The following is a 26,234-nucleotide window of genomic DNA, read 5'->3' as shown; positions in this document are numbered from 1 at the left end:
AAAGATCGCCTCTTGCTCAAGAATGTTAAAGGTTAGGATTGAGTTGAGTTTAAGCACTCTCAATTCATCTTTTATTGGGCAGAAATCAACAGGACAAAGCTACTCTAAATTCAGCTCAATGAATGAAATCGTGTGGGTGTCAGACACAGGGATTTTTGAAGAACATTTGATAAAGCATAGCATAAGAGAGTTCTAACATGGAATTAGGAAAGATGTAGCCACATGGATGGAGAGATGATCAGTGGACAGTCACAGCATATGCTTCTTACATTGGAAATAGGTTATTTCATTGAATACATGCTGGGGGCACTAATATTAATACTGTTATTAATATTATCCCTAAATAAAACAGATTGAGAAACTTTATTATAGTGCATTGATTACATTAAATTTTGATCAGGAATATGAAGGATTACGTACAGGAAGAGGTGATCTGCCTTTTTTATTCTTTAATAAATTTTATTGTGAAGAAAGATGAGGGGATAATAAACAGAAGAAAACGTGAATTTAGAAATTCATTGCATTTTTTTTTGCTGAATGTACGTGCTTATTTTGTAGTTGTGTGTTTTAATGTATGTCTGAAATTCCATTGAATGCAACATTGGTTCCATCATGTTGCTGTGTTTTAGTGATGTGTTTTCAATTTTTTCTTTCTGTGCTACAAGTGATTGCATTTTAAAAGTGCTTCACAAGCTTTGAATTGCTGTCAGACATCCAAAGTTAATGAAAGGTGCATATAAATGCAAGTCTTGCTTTTACTTAGTCTTTAAAAATATATATATATATGTTGAGAAACTTACATTTAGAAGCTGCTGTTTGCATGGCAAGATTAAATGTAAATTAGTGCAGGAAGCAATGAAATGCTGCATGATTGATGAGGATTGGGACTGGGAATCCATAAATAAGAAGCAGCCTGACAATGGAGAGCAAAGGATATACAGCTTTGATCTATGCCGAGGATTTCTAAAATATTGTGTGTGTATTCCAGTCATTTGCAGGCAGAGGATTGATTCTTATGTTAGCATTGCTGATACAGTTGAAGGCTTTTCCAATCATCACGCTCCTATTCTGTTCTTTACTCCCCCTTTCCCATCTCAATTTTCTTAATAAATAGACTAAATTGAGGTTCTTTCCTATTAGTGGGGCCAATGGCAAATAAGAATGCTTTTGGAAAAATTTGAATTTAAAGCCTGCATTGCCTTCAGCTTCTCATGAGGATGTTGCTATTGACCTTCTGAAAATCCAGTTTCATATAATATTATATCACAAAATAATTAGCCACATATAGTCATCCCTGGATAATTTTGATACTGGGAATATGGTAGTCATTGTTAACACATGTGCCTTCGGAACTGTTGCACTTTAAAAATATTTGGAAGCTACTGGTTAAGAGAAAAAATATACACTTAATGGCCACCTTTTTAGGTGCATCGGTACACCTGCTTGTTAATGCAGATTCATAATTAGCCAATTATGTGGCTAAAGCAAGTCAATGCATAAAACATGCAAATATGATCCTGAAGTCCACTAGTTGTTCAGCCAAAACATCAGAATGGGGAAAGAATGTGACCTAAGTGACTTTGACCATGGAATGATTGTTGGTGCCAGATGGGATGGTTTGAGATCTAAGAAACCATTGATCTCCTAGGATTTTGATGCACAACAGTATCTAGAACTAACAGAGAATGGTGCTATAAACAAAAAAAAAAATCCAGTGAGTGCAAGTTTAGTGGACAAAAAAAACCATCTTGTTAATGAGAGAGGTCAGAGAAAAATGGCCAGACTGGTTCAATCTGACAGGAGGGCAACAGTAACTCAAATAACCACGCATTACAACAGTGGTGTGCAGAAGAGCATCTCTATATGCACAACACATTGAGGTTTGAAATGGATGAGCTACAGCAGCAGAAGACCACAGACACACTCTAAGTGGCCACTTTATTATGTACAAGAGGTACCGAATAAAGTGGCCACTGAGTGTAAATATCATCTGTTGTCAGGTGGAGTCCTGTTCAATTGTGCTGCAGTTAAATTTGTGAAAGTAGATTGGGAAAATAGATCAGAATGAATGAAAGAGAAGGAAAATAAACAATAAATGGGAATTGAAGCAGAAGGGAAATCGATGACAATGATGAGTAGGGATTAGGGTTTTATATCCATACCTTCTGTGAGCTAGAATTTCTTTGGGTAACAAATAACAAGGTGGTACATGAAGTCAGTGAATTTCTTTCTGGTTGTGAGCTTCCAATGATTCTGATACAAGAGTACCAAAACCTTCTGAACACCAGCACCTTACATTCTCTAACTGTTAATTCTCCTCTTCAATAAAATTTGGAGAACTTGTTTTCAGATCCCTCTCAGATATGTGCCAGAACACACACAAAATGCTGGAGGAACTCATCAGGCCAGGCAGCGTCTATAGAAAAAAGTACATTTGATGTTCCTGGCCGAAACCCTTTGGCTTGTTTTCTCTAGTTTGTGTTTACAGCATCTGCAGATTTTCTCTTGTTTGAGTGCTAGAGGGTTTCAGTCCAAAAAGTTGACTGTACTTTTTTCCATTGATGCTGTCTGGCTTGCTGAGTTCCTCAAGCATTATGTGTGTGTTGCTCGGATTTCCAGCATCTGCAGGATTTTCTCTGGTTTCATATATGCACCACATTTTTTTCAGTATTTGGCTTTTCTTAGCCTTTTGTCTGCTTGTGTTATTCCCTTGCTGCACAAATTGGATGGACGTTCACACAGCATTCTTTACAATGTTCACTCAAGGATTTAGGTGCTTAAAGCTATGTCTCCTTTTCTGAAACTATTGGTCAACCTTTGCTAGAACTTCAGGTGAATGCATTTGATTTTGATGCATCCAGTTATTGAAAGTGAAATGAGTAACTTAAGTATTATCAAGTCTTGGAAATATAGCTAGCATGTTCCAAAGCAGTTGTCAGACTCCCACATTCACAAGTAGCAATGATGTAAAGGGCAATTAATCTGGGGATGGTTAAGAGTTGGATGTTTACATGCTGAAAAACATAACTTGAGTAAGTGGTTGGGACCACACTTTAAGGGAACATATAAAATAAGGCACTTCTAACAGTTATTGTCCCTTGTTACACTGAAGTGTCACTCATTAGAATAGAACTTGACACATAGTTATAACAAGAGCAGAGACAAAACTGTTACTGTTAAGTTCAATGTACAGTTTCATTCTGTGCACTTTTGTGGTGTCAGATCTTCCATCATTTCCAAACCCAAGAGAACATTATTATCTAATCAGTGCCCTTAACCATTATATAGGGAAAGTCCTATTCATAGAAACATAGAAACATAGAAAACCTACAGCACAATACAGGCCCTTCGACCCACAAGGCTGTGCCAAACATGTACTTTCCTTAGAAATTACCCAGGGTTACCCATAGCCCTCTATTTTTCTAAGTCCGCCTCCACCACCATTACCGGCAGCCCATTCCACACACTCACTACTCTCTGTGTAAAAAACTTACCCCTGACTTCTCCTCTGTACCTACTTCCTAGCACCTTAAAACTGTGCTCTCTCGTGTTAGCCTTTTTAGCCCTGGGAAAAAGCCTCTGACTATCCACATGATCAATGCCTCTCATCATCTTATTTCACTCAACCTATTCTCATAAAGCACGTTCCCCAATCCAGGCAATATCCTTGTAAATCTCCTCTGCACCCTTTCTATGCTTTCCACATCCTTCCTGTAGAGAGGTGACCAGAGCTGAGCACAGTACTCCAAGTGGGGTCTGACTAGGGTCCTATATAGCTGCAACATTACCTCTCAGATCTTAAACCTAATCCCACGGTTGATGAAGGCCAATGCACCGAATGCCTTCTTAATCACAGAGTCAACCTGCACAGCAGCTTTGAGTGTCCTTATAGATTCAGACCCCAAGATCCCTCTGATGCTCCACACTGCCAAGAGCCTTACCATTAGTACTATATTCTGCCATCATATTTGATCTACCAAAATGAACCACCTCACACTCATCAGGGTTGAACTCCATCTGCCACTTCTCAGCCCAGTTTTGCATCCTATCAATGTCCCGCTGTAACCTCTGACAGCCCTCCACATTATCCACAACACTCCCAACCTTTGTGTCATCAGCAAATTTACTAACCCATCCCTCCACTTCCTTATCCAGGTCATTTATAAAAATCACGAAGAGAAAGGATCTCAGAACAGATCCCTGAGGCACACCACTGGAGAATATGACCCATCTACAACCACTCTTTGCCTTCTATGAGCAAGCCAGTTCTGGATCCACAAATAATGCCCCCTTGGATCCCATGCCTCCCTACTTTCTCAATAAGCCTTGCATGGGGTACCTTACCAAATGCCTTGTTGAAATCCATATACACTACGTCTACTGCTCTACCTTCATCAATGTGTTTAGTCACATCCTCAAAAAATTCAACCAGGCTCGTAAGGCACGACCTGCCTTTGACAAAGCCATGCTGACTATTCCTAATCATATTATGCCTCTCTGAATGTTCATAATTCCTGCCTCTCAGGATCTTTTCCATCAACTTACCAACCATTGTAGTAAGACTCTCTGGTCTATAATTTCCTGGGCTATCTCTACTCCTTTTCTTGAATAAGGGAACAACATTTGCAACCCTCCAAATCTCTGAAACCTCTTCCGCCCCCATTGATGATGCAAAGATCATTGCAAGAGGCTCTGCAATCTCTTCCCTTGCCTCCCACAGTAGCCTGCAGTACATCTCGTCTGTTTCCGGCGACTTATCCAACTTGATGCTTTCCAAAAGCTCCAGCATATTCTCTTTCTTAATGTCAAGTTTTTCAATCTGCTGTAAGTCATCCCTACAATCACCAAGATCCTTTTGCATAGTAAATACTGAAGCAAAGTATTCATTAAGTACCTCTGCTATCTCCTCCGGTTCCATACACACTTTTCCACTGTCACACTTGATTGGTCCTATTCTCTCACATCTTATCCTCTTGATCTTCACATACTTGTAGAATGCCTTGGGGGTTTCCTTAATCCTGCTCGCCAAGGCCTTCTCATGGCCTCTTCTGCCTCACCTAATTTCATTCTTAAGCTCCTTCCTGCTAGCCTTATAATCGTCTAGATCTCTATCATTACCTAATTTTTTGAAGCTTTTGTAAGCTTTTCTTCTTGACTAGATTTTCTACAGCCTTTGTACACCACGGTTCCTGTACCCCACCATCCTTTCCCTGTCTCATCGAAAAGTATCTATGCAGAATGCCACGCAAATATCCCCTGAACGTTTGCCACATTTCTGCCATACATTTCCCTGAGAACATCTGTTCCCAATTTATGCTTCCAAGTTCTTACCTGATAGCTTCGTATTTCCCCTTCCTCCAATTTAATGCTTTCCTAAATGGCCTGTTCCTATCCCTCTCCAATGCTCTGGTAAAAGAGTTAGAGTTGTGATCACCTATTCATGCACACCTAACCTTTTAATGAGGGAGGAAGCAAACTCACTTGCTTATGGACTAACTTTCTTTCTTGGACATCCGACTCAAACCTTCATTTTATGTTGATATGCTCATTCATTGCACCTTATACAAACTTTGGAAAGCTGAGAAGTAATATAGAACATTTCATTTAAAAAATGTGCCTTTATAACTGCTTAATTTTCAACATCTATGCCTCTTCAATCTTTGCCAGTGACCTGCATGCACCTCACCATACCACCATCATCTGCCTTTCCAAGTACGTGCAGGAAATCGATTCTATAGATTTACATATCCTGGCAGTATTAGCTTAATTTCAAAATTTACATAGAGTTTACTGTTTTCCTGGAGTCTTAGTCCTACTAGCTGTGAGAAGACCTCAAGCCTGCCTATCAGCCAGTTTCATTACCATCCCCAAGGTTGCCAGCAAACCATGGTCAGTCCTGTCTAAACTTTGCTAAGTATCAGACTTTTACAAGACTTTAGATATTGCAAGACCAAGATTTCCCAGAAACTTAATAATTATGAAAGAAGAATGTGAATTTGTTAGATTAATATCAATGTAGACAAAATTATAAGCAGAATAAGAAAGTATTGTGTCGTATGTTTCCTGTTTGAAAATAAAGGAATGCCATCATGAAAGAGATGAGGCAAGACTTTTTCTCCCAGAAAGTTACTTGGAACTCTTTACCACAAAGGACAGTGGAAGTGAATAAATAAAGAAATAAATAGTTTTCAGGTTAATTTAGATATATAACTGATAATCGAAGGGTGGAAGATTGCATGGGATCAATAAGAATGCAGAATTTATCATATTAAATAGTGGAGATGGCCAGATGGTTGGAGTAGGCTATTCCTTTCATAATTCATATGTTCATAAGATTATATGCTTGTATCTTACTGTACAGCTAACTCACATGTGGTTGTTTCTTGACACAGGGTGGAAAAATTCCTATTCGATGGACTGCTCCTGAAGCAATAGCCTACAGGAAGTTCTCTTCAGCAAGTGACGTATGGAGTTATGGGATTGTAATGTGGGAAGTCATGTCATATGGCGAAAGACCCTACTGGGAGATGTCCAACCAAGATGTATGTTATTTATATAGTTAATTTTGTTACAAATTGCTTTTAATTTTTAGATTTTAAACTGCATGATATCCATAAGTTGTTTTAAGGTAGAAAATTCTTCTGGACCCATACTTTCGCTATGAAACCTTTACAAAACAGGTCAGGAACAGCAGGAGAGGTGCTTGATTAAATCAGGAGAGCATAGAGAGATATGGAATTAATGCAAGCAAGTGTGATTGCTATTGGCAGGCAAGATCCTAGGCACAGATAACGTGGAATAAAAACCCTGTTACTGCGTTGCATGACCCTATGACCCTCTGTAATTATGAAAATTAATTTAGGCAGAAACTTAAACTATAATATCACTTTGAAAACTTCCTGTGTTAATTGCAGAAGTCTTCAGTAGCTTCAGTGAACATGAGAATTAGTCGTAATGTTGTTCATTCTGTGATGATCCACCCCAGTCATGTTATCAGTCAGGGAATATGAACTGTATAAAGAAGAGTGGTGAACTGTGATGAGAATGGTAGTAGCGTCTGAGGATATAGATTGGGAGATGGAATGGGCAGGCTACTGGCGGACTGAATATAATGTAAAGTGATTAGTAGTGGGAAAGTAGAAAGGAGAAAATTAAAAGGAGATAGAAATAGAGGGATCTGAAGATAGAGGTAAACAAATCAGTTGAAGTGACAGTGCAAGTGAAGAAATTGGCTAGAAATATGCGTACTTTATAAGTAAAGGAATACAGTACAAGAATACAAACACGAGGAGATCTGCAGATGCTGGAATTTCCAGCAACACACATAAAAATTGCTGGTGAATGCAGCAGGCCAGGCAGCACCTATAGGAAGAGGTACAGTCGATGTTTCGGGCCGAGACCCTTCGTCGGGACTAAATGAAAGAAGAGATAGTAAGAGATTTGAAAGTGGGAGGGGGAGGGGGAGATCCGAAATGATAGGAGAAGACGGGGGGGGCGGGGGGGATGGAGCTAAGAGCTGGACAGGTGATAGGCAAAAGGGATATGAGAGGATCATGGGACAGGAGGCCTAGAGAGAAAGAAAAGGGGATGGGGGGAAGCCCAGAGGATGGGCAAGGAGTATAGTGAGAGGGACAGAGGTAGAAATAAATGAATGGATGAATAAATAAACAAATAAATATTAATGAGCGAACGAACGAAGAAACGTCTGGGGTACGATCCCTGGCCCTCACCGCTTTATTTTCACCTTGGATGTCCAGTCCCTATATATTTCCATCCCCCACCAGGAAGGTCTCAAAGCTCTACACTTCTTTTTGAATTCCAGACCTAACCAGTTCCCCTCTACCACCTCTTTGCTCCGTCTAGCAGAATTAGTCCTTACTCTTAATAATTTCTCCTTTGGCTCCGCCCACTTCCTCCAAACTAAAGGTGTAGCCATGGGCACTCGTATGGGTCCTAGCTATGCCTGCCTTTTTGTTGGGTTTGTGGAACAATCTATGTTCCAAGCCTATATTAGTATCTGTCCCCCACTTTTCCTTTGCTACATCGACAACTGCATTGGTGCTACTTCCTGCACACATGCTGAGCTGGTTGACTTCATTAACTTTGCCTCCAACTTTCACCCTGCCCTCAAGTTTACCTGGTCCATTTCCGACACCTCCCTCCCCTTTCTTGATCTTTCTGTCTCTATCTCTGGAGACAGCTTATCTACTGATGTCTACTATAAGCCTACTGACTCTCACAGCTACCTGGACTATTCCTCTTCTCACCCTGTCTCTTGCAAAAATGCCATCCCCTTCTTGCAATTCCTCCGTCTCCGCCGCATCTGCTCTCAGGATGAGGCTTTTCATTCCAGGACGAAGGAGATGTCCTCCTTTTTTAAAGAAAGGGGCTTCCCTTCCTCCACCATCAACTCTGCTCTCAAACACATCTCTCCCATTTCACGCACATTTGCTCTCACCCCATCCTCCCGCCACCCCACTAGGAATAGCGTTTCCCTTGTCCTCACCTACCACCCCACCAGCCTCCGGGTTCAACATATAATTCCCTGTAACTTTCGCCACCTCCAACGGGATCCTACCACTAAGCACATTTTTCCCTCCCCCCATCTCTCTGCTTTCCACAGGGATCGTTCCCTACGTGGCTCCCTTGTCCATTCGTCCCCCCCACCCCTTCCCACTGATATCCCTCCCGGCACTTATCCTTGTAAGCGGAACAAGTGCTACACATGCCCTTACACTTCCTCCCTCACCACCATTCAGGGCCCCAGACAGTCCTTCCAGGTGAGGCAACACTTCACCTGTGAATCAGCTGGGGTGATATACTGTGTCCAGTGCTCCCAATGCGGCCTTCTATATATTGGCGAGACCCGACACAGGCTGGGAGACCATTTCGCTGAACACCTACGCTCTGTCTGCCAGAGAAAGCAGGATCTCCCAGTGGCCACATATTTTAATTCCACATCCCATTCCCATTCTGATATGTCTATCCACAGCCTCCTCTACTATAAAGATGAAGCCACACTCAGGTTGGAGGAATAACACCTTATATTCCGTCTGGGTAGACTCCAACCTGATAGCATGAACATTGACTTCTCTAACTTCCGTTAATGCTCCACCTCCCTTTCATACCCCATCCGTTATTTATTTATTTCTGTTTTTTCTCTCTCTTTTTCTCCCTCTGTCCCTCTCACTATACCCCTTGCCCATCCTCTGGGCTTCCCCCCTCCCCCTTTTTTTCTCCCTAGGCCTCCCATCCCATGATCCTCTCGTATCCCTTTTGCCAATCAACTTTCCAGCTCTTAGCTTCATCCCTCCCCCTCCTGTCTTCTCCTATCGTTTTGGATCTCCCCCTCCTCCTCCCACTTTCAAATCTCTTACTAGTCAGTTAGTCCTGACGAAGGGTCTCAGCCCGAAATGTCGACTGTACCTCTTCCTAGAGATGCTGCCTGGCCTGCTGCATTCACCAGCAACTTTTATGTGTGTTGCATGACATGAGGAATAACTTTTTAATGCCATCTGTGGTTATAATCTGGAACACACTGCAGGGAAGTAATGAAGGCAGGTTTATTTTCTATCTTCAAAGGAAACTAGGACAGATATTTGAATGGGAAAGCACATTGCAGAGATATGCGGTTCTGTGTTACTACGAAAATAATGTTTGTTGCTCTTACAGCTTGTTTTAAAACATGTAAATTAAATTGCATTTCTGAAGAAACAAAAATTCTAGTGTTCTTATTTCCTTGTAGGTTATTTTATCGATAGAAGAAGGCTATCGTCTTCCTTCCCCTATGGGCTGCCCAGCCACCCTCCATCAGCTCATGCTTCATTGTTGGCAAAAGGAACGTAATCACAGGCCAAAGTTCACCGAAATCGTCAGCTTCTTAGACAAGGTGATTCGTAATCCCAGCAGCCTTCAGACCTTAGTGGAAGAAGTACATGGGTGGGTACACTGAAAAGTTTCAAGTATTTCTCAACAACTTTCAGTAACAGCAATGGTGTAAGTTTGGAATGGTGCAATGTTTCCAGGTCTCTGTATTTGTCACATCAGTTTGTAAATTTACTCTAAAATATTTGCAAATTTAGTACGCCAGAGTCAAGACTGTTTTGAAACTCTCCACATAAAATTGTTGCTCGATAATTTGAATTATTGATAGAATTAAACAGCGCAGAAACAGGCCCTTTGGCCCATCATGGCTATGATGGCTATCCATATTGATCCCATTTGCCTGAATTGGACCTGCATCCCTCTATGCCTTTCGTACCCAAGTACCTATCCAAATGCCTTTTAAGCAATGTAGTTTTATCTTCCTCCACCACCTCACCTGGCAGTTTGCTCCAGATAGCCACATTCCTCTTTATATAAAACTTACCTTCAGATCACCTTTAAATTTCCCCCTTTCCCTCTAATTCTAGAATCCCTTGCCCTGTCTGGCTATGCTGTCCTTGCCCCTCATAACTTTGTAAACCTCTAGAAGGTCACTCCCTCAGACCCCAACTTCCCATGAGGATAAACTCAGCATAGCCATTCTCACCTGAAAACCGGAACCCACCATTCCAGGTAAGATCCTGATGAAATTCTTCTGCATTCTCTCTACTGCTACTGCTTTCTCTGTAGAGCAAACTGAACTGCACACTATACTCCAATTAATTGGCTGATAACAGAGCAAAATTCCCCTGTGCACCATTTATGCCAGACATGCTTTGAATGGACAGAAAATATTCCAAGAAAGAGATATCTATAATTTGCATTTTCAATTAAATTATTCAGTTTCACAGAATCTCTTCTTGCAGAAAGATCAATGTTTTTGCTTTTAATTGACAAACCACAAATTGTTTCCTTGCACCTGTGTTTACAAATTAATTCTGTGTGATAAATGAGAAAAATATTACCCCTTAGATTTTCTGTTGGTATAGTGGCAGGGATGCTGTATTTTATAACATGCCTTACTTCGGCTGTTAATTTACCTGTACCTACCCACAGTATTGAGTGAGGTGATTTGGACAAATAACCTCAGTCAATACAATACTCCACAGATTCTGCAGTGGCACAATTCCAAAATGACCTTGTTATTTTCCCTCTTCCTACAGATCCATTACTTAATCTGCTTCAAATGCTATTTTCACTTAAAGGATGTAATTTTTCTGCCTCAATTATTCCCTGGGGCAAAGCTTTCTGTGCGCTAACAACCCAGAGTCCAACTTTCCAAAATAATAATAATCCAGACTGTTGTCCGCATTTCATTCACCCTGGGAGATAAAAATAATTAATATTGATTATCAGACAGCTGAAAAAGGATTTGGTATTTCCACTGAAATAATTGCCTATGGCGAAAGCTCCATTTTCGAGGGAAGGTTAAACAGCCGCTTTACCCTGTTTTCCTCACCATGTGTTAGTGTCACTGCTTTACTTTCACTGAAGTGAGGGGGAGGGGATGGGAGGGAGCTGATGGAGACAGAAAACATGTTTCGTGTAGAATCACTCAGTGTAGGGAATTGGTGCAGGTATGTATGAATTCCAATGAAGTAGTTACATTAGTTTAAAGAAAAAATGTTTAAAAGGTCACGCTGTGTTGTATGGCTTTTTCTTTGCTCCTTTAATAGGGGCACCATGGCAACAAAGATAATAAGAAAGAAATTTGTGCTTAGCAACAGGTACTAAAAGTGCAATGTAAAAATTATGCACCTTGTACTACACTTACAATCTCGACTTAATTTCTAACCAAGTATTTTACACTAAGTTACCATAAGTCTTCTGCAACCACATTCCTAACACCAATAAAATACATTGCAAGAATATTTTAGATAAAAATTAAAACATCCCGATTTAATCAAAGCACTGCATTTCCTTCAGTTCTTCTCTACAATATGCTCTTTTGCAAAAATCCTTTGAATGAATGGTTAAAGCATGAAATATTGGGACCATCATTCGTGCAAGTGCCTGGGTGCCCTGTTCATTTGGCCAGGGGTTCATACCTCCTGGAATTAACCGAGTTAAATCCATTATCAGCTCACACTTTTGGCGGAAGCAACACACTCCATTTGCCAGAGATCTGAAATAAAACCAGAAAATGCTGAAAGTATTCAGCTGGTGAGTCAACATCTGTGGGCAAGTCATTGCTTAGAAAGATTCCTGTGAAGAGTTTGGGACCATAAAAGTAAATAATGCTTCTTCTCCCACAGATGCTACCAGAGTTTGTAAGTATTTCTAGCATGCTCTATTCTTATTTTGGCTCCTCTTCGGCAATCAAGTAGCACTTCTAGTGATTTGCAAGGCAAAATAATTACTATTGAAGGCTGAGGAAATAAGTGCAATGCCTGTCACATGTGATAAGATACAAAAACAGGCAATTGGAGGAACAGTGGGTTATGCAGCATCTATGGATGGGTACATGGCCAAGTGGTTAAGGCATTGGACTAGCTACCTGAAGGTCATGAGTTCGAGCCCCAGCCAAGGGAACGTGTTGTGTCCTTGAGCAAGGCACTTAATCAAACATTACTTTGCGACAACACTGGTGCCAAGCTGTATGGGTCCTAATGCCCTTCCCTTAGATAACATTGGTGTCGTGGAGAGGGGAGACTTGCAGCATGGGCAACTACTGGTCTTCCATACAACCTTGCCTAGGCCTGTGCCCTGGAGAGTGAAGACTTTCCAGGCGCAGATCCATGGTCTTGCAAAGCTATCGATGCCTTAATAATTGATGGAAATGGATGGTCATCAATTTGGGTCAAGATTCTTCATCGAAACAGGTTTATTCTTGTCACATGTACCAAGGTACAGTGAAAAACTTCATTTTGCATATTATCCATATGGATCATTTCATTACAACAGTGCATTGAGTTAGTGCAAGGGAAAGCAATAATAGAACGCAGCATAAAGTGTTACAGTCATAGAAAAAGTACAATGCAGGCAACCTATAGGCTGCATGGCCAAAGTGAGGTAGATTGTAAGGTCAAGAGTTCATTTTATCGTGACGGTAGGATAGAAACTGTCCTTGAACCTGGTGGTGTGTGCTTTCAGGCATCTTTTTAAATTTCTGCCCAATAGGAGGGGCAAATCTGGAAGGCTTTTAAAGTTTAATAAGCTGAGAAGTTTCACACATAACATGCTGGAAGGACTCAGCAGGTCAGGCAGCATCTATGGAAATGAATAAACAGTTACCATTTCGGGCCAAGACCCCTCATCAGGACTGGAAAGGAAGAGGGAAGATGCCACAATAAGAAGGGAGGGGGAGGGGAAAGAGTAGACGGCTGGGCTATCTATTTCCTTCCTGTACTCTGATAGGTGAAGCTAGGTGGGTGGGGGAGAGGGAATGAAGTAAGGAGTTGGGTGGTGCTAAGTGGAGAAAGTAGAGGGCCGGAGAAGAAGGCATCTGATAGGAAAGGAGAGTGCATCATAGGATAAAGGTCAGCAGGAGGGGCACCAATGCGAGGTGATAAGCAGGTGAGGAGAAAAGGTAAGAGAGGGGCCAGAGTGTGGAAATGAAGAAGGGCAAAGGAGGAGGTAGAAAAAAATACTGGAAGTTGGAGAAATTGATCTTCATGCCATCAGATTTGAGGCTACCTAGACGGAATATCAGATGTTGCTCCTCCAACCTGAGAGTAGCCTCATCATGGCAGAAGAGAAGGCCATGGTCATGCCATCAGGTTGGAGGTTACCTATCCCCTCCCAGCTTCTTACTCATCCCCCCTCCCCACCCAACCTGAGAGTAGACTCATCGTGGCAGAAGAGAAGGCCATGGTCATGCCATCAGGTTGGAGGCTACCCATCACCTCACAGCTTCTTACTCATCCCCCCTTCCCACCCACCTGGCTTCACCTATCTCCTTCGAGCTTGTAATCCTTATTCTTATTTTCTTCTTCTTCTTCTGGATTCTTTCTTAACTACCCTATCTACCTGTGAGGCAACATTCAGGGATCTGTGGACATGTACCCCGAGATCCTTCTGCTCCTCCACACTTCCAAGTATCCTGCCATTTACTTTGTACTCTGCCTTGGAGTTTGTCCTTCCAAAGTGTACCACCTCACACTTCTCCGGGTTGAACTCCATCTGCCACTTCTCAGCCCACTTCTGCATCCTATCAATGTCTCTCTGCAATCTTCAACAATCCTCTACACTATCTACAACACCACCAACCTTTGTGTCGTCTGCAAACTTGTCAACCCACCCTTCCACCCCCACATCCAGGTCTTTAATAAAAATCACGAAAAGTAGAAGTCCCAGAACCGATCCTTGTGGGACACTATTAGTCACAACCCTCCAATCCGAATGTACTCCCTCCACCACGACCCTCTGCCTTTTGCAGGCAAGTCAATTCTGAATCCACCTGGCCATACTTCCCTGGATCCCATGCCTTCTGACTTTCTGAATAAGCCTACTGTGTGGAACCTTGTCAAATGCCTTACTAAAATCCATATAGATCACATTCCCTGCACTACCCTCATCTATATGACTGCTCGCCTCCTCAAAGAGCTCTATCAGGCTTGTTAGACACGATCTGCCCTTCACAAAGCCACGCTGACTGTCCTTGATCAGACCATGATTCTCTAAATGCCCATAGATTCTATCTCTAAGAATCTTTTCCAACAGATTTCCCACCACAGACGTAAGGCTTACTGGTCTATAATTACCCGGACTATCTCTACTACCTTTTTTGAACAAGGGGACAACATTCGTTTCCCTCCAATCCTCCGGTACCGTTCCCGTAGACAACGAGGACATAAAGATCCTAGCCAGAGGCTCAGCAACCTCTTCCCTCGCATCGTGGAGCAGCTGGGGGAATATTCCGTCAGGCCCCGGGGACTTATCTGTCCTAATGTATTTTAATAACTCCAATTCCTCCTCTGCCTTAGTATTCTTACTTTCTTCTTCTTACTTTTCAATTTATGTTATTTTTTGTATTTTTTTTCTCACGGTAACATGTCGAAGCTGCACCCTCTCTAACATGCTGGTAGAGAGAGTTTTATTTGGGTTTTCTTTAGCGCTGGAAGTGGTTACATCCCGACACGTGGGACAGAAGCAAGGTCACATTGTGTATTCCACGGACCAGCAAAGACCGGCCAGCTTAGCGAACAGAGCTGTGGACACCCCTGCTGAAATCCAGAGGAAAACACACAGAGGGGGATCACAAAGTCGAGGAAAGAGGACCGGGTCGAGACAACAGAGACTTTTGGAGAAGAGGAGTTCGGTGGGTAATACCGTTCCGGCTGACCGGAAGTGCACTGAGAGCGGTAAGCGTAAAGGAGTTGAGTGCTTACTGTTCTGGCTAACAACAGATGGTGCAATCCGGGGTATATTACAATCGAGGAACGTGTTTGCAGACTGGATATTGAACTTTTTACTGTTGGACTTCGACCACGTTCCACCGAGATACAACACTTGGCGGCACGGGAGGTCATTCCTGCCTGTGGCCATCGAATGTGCAGCTCCTCCCATGGAGGGTCAGACACCCTGAGCCAATAGACTGGTCCTGGACTTTTTTCCATCTGGCATAGTTTGCACTTTGGTGTTTGATTATTGGGGTTTTTTGTATTGCTATACTTACGCTCTATTCTTGGTGCGGCTGTAACGAAACCAAATTTCCCTCAGGATTAATAAAGTATATCTATCTATCTATAAACATGCTCCAGAACATCAACCTCACTCATATTGTCCTCACCGTCATCAAGTTCCCTCTCACTGATGAATACCGAAGAGAAGTATTCATTGAGGACCTCGCTCACTTCCACAGCCTCCAGGCACATCTTCCCACCTTTATCTCTAATCAGTCCTACCTTCACTCCTGTTCTCCTTTTGTTCTTCACATAATTGAAGAATGCCTTGGGGTTTTCCTTTACCCTACTCGCCAAGGCCTTCTCATGCCCCCTTCCTGCTCCCCTCAGCCCCTTCTTAAGCTCCCTTCTTGCTACCCTATGTTCCTCAATAGACCCATCTGATCCTTGCTTCCTAAACCTCATGTATGCTGCCTTCTTCCACCTGACTATTTTCCACCTCACTTGTCACCCATGGTTCCTTCACCCTACCATTCTTTATCTTCCTTACCGGGACAAATTCATCCCTAACATCCTGCAAGAGAAACCTAAACATCGACCACATTTCCATAGTACACTTCCTTGCAAAAACATCATCCCAATTCACACCCGCAAGTTCTAGCCTTATAGCCTCATAATTTGCCCTTCCCCAATTAAAATTTTTCCTGTCCTCTCTAATTCTATCCTTTTCCATGATAATGCTGAAGGCCAGGGAGTGGTGGTCACTATCCCCCAGATGCTCACCCACTGAGAGATCTGTGAGCTGAGCTGGTTCGTTACCTAATTCTAGATCTAGTATGGCATTCGCCCTAGTCGGCCTGTCAACATACTGTGACAGGAATCTGTCCTGGACACACTTAACAAACTCTGCCCTGTCCAAACCCTTGGAACTAATCAGGTGCCAATCAATATTACGGAAGTTAAAGTCACCCCTGATACCAACCCTGTTATTTTTGCACCTTTCCAAAATCTGCCTCCCGATCTGCTCCTCGGTATCTCTGCTGCTACCAGGGGGCCTATAGAATACTCCCAATAGAGTAACTGCTCCCTTCCTGTTCCTGACTTCCACCCATACTGACTCAAAAGAGGATCCTGCTACATTACCCACCCTTTCTGTAACTGTAATGGTATCCCTGACCAGTAATGCCACCCCTCCTCCCCTTCCGCTCCCCCCATCCCAGTTTCAAGTTCCTAGATATCGAGATCTCTCAGGACCTAACCTGGTCCCAACATACTGAAGCAGCTATGAAGAAGGCAGTACAGTGACTGTACTTCATTAGGAGTTTGAAGAGGTTTGGTATGTCAACAAATACACTCAAAAACTTCTATAGATGTACCATGGAGAGCATTCTGACAGGCTGCATCACTGTCTAGTGTGGGGGGCGGGGCTACTGCACAGGACCAAAGGAAGCTGCAGTGGGTCATAAATTTCGTCGGCCCCATCTTAGGTACTAGCCTACGAAGTACCCAGAACATCTTTAAGGAGCAGTGACTCAGAAAGGCACCGTCCATTACTAAGGGCCCACAGCACCGAAGGCATGCCCTTTTCTCACTATATTCCTCTTCTATATTATGTATTGCATTGAACTGCTGCGGAAAAGTTAACAAATTTCACGACACCTGCCAGTGATAATAAACTTGATTCTGATTCTGATTCATCTACATCTGGATAAAATGCACATGATAAAAATTAGTGAGGGTCAAATGGGACATGCCAAATTTCTTTAGCATCCTGAGGAAGCAGAGGCTGGGAGGTGTTTCTTGGCTACATGATTGGACCAAGACAGACTGTTGGTGACGTTCACTCTTCAGAACTTGAAGCTTTCAAACTTCAGACCCACTGATGCAAATAGGTGTGTGTACTGCACCCCTTTCCAATGTCAATGGCCAGCTCTTTTCTACTGATGACATTGAAGGGAATATTGTTGTCGTGGCATGCCACTAGGTTATCTATCTCCTTCCTGTACTCTGATTCTTTGTTATTTGAGATACAGACTGCTACAGTGGAATCATCTGCAAACTTGTAGATGGAGTTAAAGCTGAATAGCGCCCTGCAGCTGTGAATATATAGTGAGTAGAGTAGGGGAGAGGCTGCAATCTGGTGGGGCACCGGTGTTGAGAATAATTGAGGCTGAGGTTTTGGTGCCTGTCCTGACTGATTGTGGTCTGTTGGTCAGAATGTCAAGGATCCAATTGCAAAGGGAAATGTAGAGTCCCAGGTCTAGGAGTTTGGAGATGAGTTTGCTTGGAATTATGGTATTAAAGACAAGAGCTGTAGTCAACAAGCAATAACTTGGCGTGGAGGAGCCTAGTAGTTTGGAAAGGGTTAATTTGTAGCTTATGGCTGCAAAAGGGAGGGGGGGGTGGTTGAGATTGAAGGAGGAGGGCGGGAGACTGTGGAATACTCCAGAAGTAAGGATAGCCAAAAAAGGGGAGCATCAAGTGAAAGACCTGAAGTAATGGGGGACAACAAATCGAGGAAAATGGGTGAATTGAAGGAATTTATAGTTCTGTATAAAATTAAAGGTCGGAAGGAAGGGGGAGGAGGATTTAGAGTCCTTGATCCTTTGAGAGTGGCAGCAGCATTAGAGAACCAAATAGGTAAAGGATTCCAGGCCAAGATTTTGTCTAATGGATTGCTGAAAATTTGTTGCAAAGATATTGACCAATATAACAGTGCTAAAATGGTGGGAAAATTGGTTATGAACGTGGAGTGTATTACTCCGAAAGAAAGGAAGGGAGTTAAGGGGGTAGTGTATGGTATTTGGTCTGACATGACTGAAAAGGAAATTTTGGACAATATTAAAGGTGATCGAGTGATTGAAGCCGAACGATTATTATCAAGAGAAGGTGGTAATTGGGATTTTCCTGTTCTACTGGTTTTTGCAGGTGATATTCTTCCAACTAGAGTCTATCTTGGGTGCATGTCTTATCAAGTTAGAGAATATATTAGGTTTCCCTTACACTGTTATAATTGCCAGAGATTTGGACATGTTGCTGGTTCATGTGGAGGTAAAAGAAGATGTATGAAATATGGAGAGGAACGTGATATTAAAGCATGTAAGGCAGCGGTGCCTAAACACAGTAACTGTGGAGGGGACCATATAGCGGCGTTCAGAGGATGTGAGTATTTTAGTAAGGCAAAGCAGATTCAGGACGTTAGTATCCAACAAAAAATATCATATGCTGAAGCAGTAAAGAAAGTTGATAGAGAGCAAAGGATAAGTAAAGAAAAGATTGGAATGATGGGGAGTCAGTTCATTCCGAGTTCTCCAACTATGGTTCCTTCAGGCATGTTGTTGATGACTAAAGAGTGTTTTGTGGCGTTTGTTATTGATGTACTGGTCGGGGCTAAAACTACAGCCAAGAGGTCGGATATGATAAAAGTAGCTGTTGGAGCTGCAGAGAGATTCTTTGATATAAAATAGATTTCGCCATAAAAATTACATGAGTATATGACAGACAAACAATCACTGAATACTTCCCAGTTGTCGGGATCAGAGAGTACGGAGGAGCTTTATGTGAATGAAGAGGCCAATAATTAGTATTTGGATGTTTTTAATATTATAATGGAATGCAAGAAGTTTATCTGCAAATAGTCAAGAATTAAAAAGATTTGTTGGAATCTTCAAAGACAAGCCTGATTTGATCTGTATACAGGAGGCATGGTTAAAGCCTCATTTAGATTTTGTAATCCCTGGATATGATAGTTTGAGAGCTGACAGAACAGGTAAATCTGGTGGAGGCTGTGCAACTTTCATAAAAACAGGACTCCAGTTTAGAAGACTTGATTTTAAATCTAACCTTGAATTTGTGGCTGTGGAGGTTTGGAGCTCTCGTGGTCAAATAACTGATTAACTTTTATAATCCAGGTAATATGATGTTACCAGATTTGGATGAAATTATGAATAAGGTAAAATCCCCAGTAATCTGGGTGGAGATTTCAAAGCCCATAATCCTATGTGGGGGAGTGAAAGTAAAGATAGTAATGGAACGGTAATAGAGGAGTTTCTAGCTAAATACAACATGGTACTGCTAAATAACGGAAGGCCAACAAGATTTAATATTGTAAAGAATACTTGTACTCACTTAGACTCATCTATCACTTCCTCAAACTTAGCTAGGGTTGGGGAATGGGATGTTATGGACAGGTACACACGAGGAAGTGATCACTACCCTATATTATGTAGGGTATATTATGTAGATTTGGTAGAAATTTGATAGTAGAAGTTGAGGAGAGGTCTGCTAGGTATAATTTTTCTTTGGCCCATTGGGATGAGTACCAGGAGAAAGCTGATAATATAATAGAAGAGATTAATAGCGAGGGGTCCATAGACGATAGGAATGAATCCCTCTGTTCTATAATTCATGAAGTTGCTCAGTTGACTATTCTGCTACAGAATGTACTTAAGGTTCGAGCACTAGTTTTGTGGTGGAATAAAAATTGTGATATAGCAGTAAGAAACAGAACTAGAGCTTACAGGAAATTAAGAAAGTACCCAGTATTAGATAATGTTATGGAGTATAAAAAGGAAAAAGCAGTAGCAAAGAGAGTAATTAAAAATGCAAAGAGGGATAGTTGGAGAAGATTTTGTGGAACTCTGAGCCCTAAGACACCTATAAAGCAGCTATGGACGATCATTCACAGAATGTCAGGGATATATAGGAAACCATCTGTCCTAGCTTTGCTGGAAGGAGATATTGAAGCTGTAACCAATAAGGAAAAGGCTGATATGTTTGTAGAGGTGTTCCAAGGATTACACAGTTCTGGAGAGTTAGGTGATTTGAGAAAGGAAATTATGTTAAAGGAAAGTTGGAAATTGGACGGGAGTTTGGATGATAATAGCTCCATAAATTTGTTTTTCTCCCTTTTGGAATTGCAGGAAGCTGTCCAATCAGGTTCAAACACTTCTGGTAGGGATGGACTGTGTTATGAATTGCTTAAGCATTTAGATGACTCTGTATTAATAGAAATTCTAGCATTGTTTAATTCAGTGTGGAAAGAAGGAAAATTACCAGTAGAATGGAAGCATGCGGTGGTAGTTCCAGTTTTAAAGCCAGGTAAGGACGCGTCTAGTCCTGGTTCGTATTGGCCTATAGCTTTAACGTCAGTGCTTTGTAAAATTATGGAATGAATGGTCACCAACAGACTTGTTTATTTCTTGGAAAATAAGGGACATTTTGCTGCCTCTCAAGATGGTTTTAGAACTGGACGATCAACAATGGAATCTGTTGCTCCTTTAGATCATGATATTAAAAAGCATTTCAAAATAGAGAAGTAATGGTAAATGTATTTCTAGATATTGAAAGAGCATATGACTCACTATGGAAGGATAGCTTATTAATTAAACTCTATGATGCGGGAATTAGAGGTAGAATGTTTAATTGCATCAAAGATTTCCTTAAGGAGAGGACAATTCAAGTAAGAATAGGCGGAACAAGCTCCAAGTCAGTTAAAATAGGTAATGGTACCCCTCGAGGAAGTGTCATTAGTCCAGTGCTTTTTAATGTCATGATGAATGATATCTTTGATCAGGTAGGGACAGGATTTCGCAAATCATTGTTTGCAGACGATGGTGCAATCTGGAAAAGAGGAAGAAACACCAAGTATATATTAAGGCAGGTACAAAAGGCTTTAAGATCAGTTGAAAACTGGACTAATAAATAGAGTTCCAGGATTTCTGCTTCTAAGTCCAAATATATGATTTTTGGCTTGAGAAGAAAGATTCCTGATTGTGAATTAAGTCTATATGATTGTCCAGTAGAAAAAATCAAGGTATTCAAGTTTTTAGGTGTCTGGTTTGATGAAAGACTTACTTGGAGGGTTCATATAGATAAAACAATTGGAAAGTGTGAGAAAGTTTTAAATGTTATGAGAAGTATTACTGGATGCGACTGGGGAGAAGGGTGGGAAACTATGTACTTAGTATATCTAGCTATGATTAAATCAGTTATAGATTATGGTTGTATTGCTTATGGTTACTCTGCTACGGCAGTGCTTGGAAAACTAGACACTGTGCAGTCCAAAGCACTTAGACTCTATTGTGGAGCTTTTAGAACAACATCAGTCCCGGCATTATGTGTGGAGATGGGAGAAGTGCCTCTACATTTAAGACGAATTCAGTTGGGCCTGCAGTATTGGGTAAAACTAAATGGATTCAATCTCAGTTGTCCACAGTGTCTTTTGCAAGGGAAGTCGGAGCGCCAAAGTAAAATTAAAAGATACCCATTTTTAGATTTGGTTAATAACTGGGCTGTGAAATTGAAACTGACTGAGGAAGACATAGTTGACCAAATTTGCTTGCCACCCATCCCTCTTTGACTGATGCAAAATACTCGTTCAGTTCCTCTGCCATCTCTTTATCTCCCATTAGAATTTCTCCAGCATCATTTTCTATCGGTCCTATATCTACTGTCACCTGTCTTTTACTCTTTATATACTTGAAAAAGCTTTTAGTATCCTCTTTGATATTATTTATTAGCTTCCTTTCATAGTTAATCTTTTCCCTCTTAATGACCTTCTTGGTTTCCTTTTGTAAGGTTTTAAAAACTTCCCAATCCTCTGTCTTCCCACTAATTTTTGCTTCATAGTATGCCCTCTCCTTTGCTTTAACTTTGGCTTTGACTTCTCTTGTCAACCACGGTTGCATCCTTTTTCCACTCGAAAATTTCTTCTTTTTGGAATATACCTGTCTTGCACCTTCCTCACTTCTCGCATAAACTCCAGCCACTGCTGCTCTGCTGTCATTCCCGTCAGTGTCCCTTTCCAGTCAACTTTGGCCAGTTCCTCTCTCATGCCACTGTAATTTCCTTTACTCCATCTTATTTGAAGATTTTTACTGATGACTCAGTGGACCCAGAGAGCAGTAGGGCAGGATTTGGGATGTATGTGTCTCAACTTGGAGTTAAGATTGGTCACCGGGTTTCAGATGGTGTTTCTGTCTTTGCAACAGAATTCTTAGCAATTCTCTGGGCCTTATGGTGGATAGAAGACTCTCGACCACGTAGGGTTATCATCTGTTCAGATTCTGCTGCTGCCTTCGAGTCTATAAAAGGGAATGAATCAAAAGCTCGTCCTGACGTAGTTATTGAGATCTTTTTGGTGCTGTTTAGAATAGGGAAGATGGGTTGTGCAGTTAGATTTTCATGGATACCTGAGCATGCTGGGGTGGAGAGAAATGAAATTGTGGATGGCATTGCAAAGTCTTCCTTACAGAGTAGGCAAGTAGAAATTAGAGTTCTCCTAGGCAGAGCAGAATTGAGAAGTAGGATTAAAAAAGGTATAGAGAAGAAGTGGCAGGAGGATTGGAAAAATGAATTAAGGAGCAGGCATTATTTTTCTAGTCACCCACTAGTTAAAAAGGTCTCAGACTGTTACCTTTTAAGTCGTAGAGGTATGGTGAAATTTACAAGACTTAGGTTGGGGCATTGTGGGTTAAACTATTATTTAAAGATAATGGGAAAACATCCTACTGGATTATGTGACTGTGGTAGTCCAGAGACAGTCCGGCATGTTTTGCTGAGCTGTAATCGATACAAAATTGAAAGAAGCATGTTGTTCAAGAGGCTATCTGGCTTAAATTTATTTTGGTTTTCTATTAAATCTCTGTTTGGCCATCAAAAGAATCAAAATCTGATTGAAGAATCTATTATTCAGTTTATACGTGAGACTAGGTTGTATTTGAGAATTTGAGTTCCTTGAAGTTCTATAATTAATTATACATCCTGTGGAGGGCTGTAATATGCCTAGATGCGTCTAAACAGCCGGAAATAGAAGAAGAAGAAGAACAGTAACTTAGCATAGGTAACTCAATTATCTAGATTCTCCAGAGATGAATATAGATGGCATCAGCTGTTTTGGTGGCAGGCAAATTGCAGTGGATCAATTTTGTTAGGAAGGCTGGAGTTGATGTATGCCATTCACCAGACTCTCAAAGCACTTCATGACTGTGAATGTCCAAGCTACCAGGCAGTAATCATTAAGGCACATTACCTTATTTGTAAGCACAAGGAAGTCTGTAGATGCTGGAAATCCAAAGCAACACACACAAAATGCTGGAGGAACTAACTCTGCAGGTCAGGCAGCGTCTATGATAATGGATAAACAGTCGACGTTTTGAGCCAAGACATCTCTTCAGGACTGAAAAGGAAAGGGAAGATGCCAGAATAAAAAGTTGCTGATGGGGAGGGGAAGGAGGATAGCTAGAAGGTGATAACTGAAGCCAGGAGGGTGGGAAAGGTAAAGGGCTGGAGAGGAGGAATCTAATAGGAGAGAAGAGTTGACTGTAGAAGAAAGTGAAGGAGGAGGGAACCCGGGGAAGTGATGGGCAGGTAAGAAAAGGTAAAAGGCCAGAGTGGGGCAAGGAAGAAGGAGGGGGGCAGAATTTTTTTTTAACTGGAAGGAGAAATTGATATTCATGCCATCAAGTTGGAGGCTACCTAAATGGAATATAAACTGTTGCTCCACCACCTTGAGATGGCCTCATCTTGGTAAAAGAGACGGCAATGGACCGACATGTCAGAATGGGAATGGGAATGGGAATTAAAATGTTTGGACACCGGGAAGTTCCGCATTTGGCAGATGGAGTGGAGATGCTCGACAAAGCAGTACCCCAATTTATGACGAGTCTCACCAATGTAGAGGAGGCTGCATCAGGAGCACCAGACACAATAGACGACCCCAGCAGATTCACAGGTCAGGTGTTGTCTCACCTGAAAGGACTGTGTGGGGCCCTGAAGGGAGGTGAATGGGCAGTGTAGCATTTAGGGCACTTGCTGGGATAAGTGCCAGGAGGAAGATTAATGGGGAGGGACGATTGGACAAGGGAATCACTGAGGGAGTCACTGAGCGGAGGGGAAGGGAGGTGAAGATATGTTTAGTGGTCGGATTCCTTTGGAGGTGGTGGAAGTCGCAAAGGATTTTTTTTGTCCTAGGTACAGGACAATAGTGGTCTTTTTAAAGCAAATGAGAACCTGAGATTGAAGTAGGAAGAGAACAAAAATGTATGCAAGTACCCTTGCCAGCTGATCTGTGGAGGACCTAAACTATCCATTTTCTCCCGCAGATGAAGGGTCACGACCTGAGATGACAGATGCTGCCTGATCTGCTGAGTTCTCCAGCAGCTCATTTTTTGCTCCAGATTTGAGTATCTGCAGTGTTTTTCATCTGCGTGCTATAAGAAGCCTCACCACAGTAAACGGCGGATCATTGTATAATTTCGTCTGAAATACTCAATTTATGAAAATGAAATTGTGCTGCCGAAATGGAAACAATGGATGGGAGTGATGTCTACAATTGCATCAGATATATCAAACTCTAGAGTTTTGTCTTCTCAGTTCTATTTTGATAATGCTTTTTGTCTAAAAATACCCCATTTTGTATTAATCATGCTAATCCTTAAAACCTGTCAAGCTGTTGTTTTGCCTAACCCCTGTCTCTTCCACTAGCCCTATATTCTCCCTGTCACCACTGGTCAGTCACTAGATTTTGGTATATTCATCTCTCCTCACCAGAAATTAGCGACAGAACTTGCAGCCTCTTGAATCCTATGGTCTAGAATCTTATTTATGTCAAATGGTATTTCGGTACTTTTTTTTGCTTTTAAGCTCAGTGGAAGTATCTTTACTAATGTATAATAAAACTTCGTGTAGTAAATAAATTTTAACGTGCAAGGCAACTTTTTACCACTGCTGGGGAAAAGTCTCTGCAAAAATAAAATTTTTTTCAATTACTCTCTATTTTCTTGGGAGCCCTATGTGCTTATTAATTGTAATGAAATTATATTTTGGACCAACTGTTACTAATCACCTGCTAAATTTATATCAGTAATCTTATATAAAATAAAGCACGAAGTTGAATCATATCACAAATCTCATAAATTTAAAATACATAAACAAAATCAACAATGAGGCATTCATTGAAAATTACTTAGAAAGATATTGAGAATTTGCATAACCATTTGCTTTATTTGCACATCATTAGTGCTGCTAGATAAAGAAAGATTTGTTTCAGATATGTATTCCTTCCTAGGGTGAGAAGACTGGCATATGCAGCAGATTAGCAAGCATTCCATTTCCAAAGTTCAGAATGTCTCACTGAATACCTTTTCTATTGCCAATTTTTGTTGTTTTATTCCTGGAAAGAATATTCATGTGAATCAAGGTCTTCAATTAGAAACAGCAGCAACTGCTCCTCACTGTCTGTCAATTTTACAGTGTAATTGTTAGATTGTGGACCACCTGACAGATTTTTATGCTTTGGATACTGCGCCTATCAACCACTCAAATGCTGTTAAAGCTGATTCCAAATGGACCTTGTTAAAGTGACCTCTCTCGTCTTCTTGAATTGTTTCCATTCTCACCTCCTTACTTATCTGAATCCAGCTCTGGTAGCACTTTGTGTTCCTGCTTATCTCCCTCCAGCAGCTGACTCCCATCATCAGACTCTCCTCTGACACTTCGTTCCATCTGTCATTTTTTTCTTTTTTCTCTCTCTCTTTCTCTGCCTCTGTCTGTCATTCATCTGCCGCAGTCTTCCAACAACACCCCCATCCACCTCTCCTACCCGGCACAACCTGTCTGTCATCTTACATCCCTCCTCAGTCCGTCACTCACCTAGGAATCCTTTCTTGCCTGTCTCCTTCTCACCTCTATTTTGGCCATTTCATCTTTCCTCTCTCAGACCTGACGCCAGGTTTTAACCTAAAA

The 26,234-nt window shown here is 41.5% G+C and overlaps 1 protein-coding gene across 1 annotated transcript in view; it reads left to right on the top strand.

The window, feature by feature from the left end:
• The window catches only part of epha6 (eph receptor A6), a 754,868-nt gene that overhangs the window by 701,207 nt on the left and 27,427 nt on the right, over nucleotides 1–26,234 (top strand). The window contains exons 14-15 of the mRNA XM_063050836.1: nucleotides 6,393–6,542; nucleotides 9,746–9,939. Of these exons, the coding sequence (XP_062906906.1) occupies nucleotides 6,393–6,542; nucleotides 9,746–9,939 (344 nt within the window). The remainder of the gene's footprint in view (nucleotides 1–6,392; nucleotides 6,543–9,745; nucleotides 9,940–26,234) is intronic.

This window comes from Mobula hypostoma, chromosome 6 (assembly GCF_963921235.1).
Source record: "Mobula hypostoma chromosome 6, sMobHyp1.1, whole genome shotgun sequence".
In the NCBI taxonomy this organism is placed as follows: domain Eukaryota; kingdom Metazoa; phylum Chordata; class Chondrichthyes; order Myliobatiformes; family Myliobatidae; genus Mobula; species Mobula hypostoma.
This window is presented reverse-complemented; position numbering and strand designations above follow the sequence as displayed.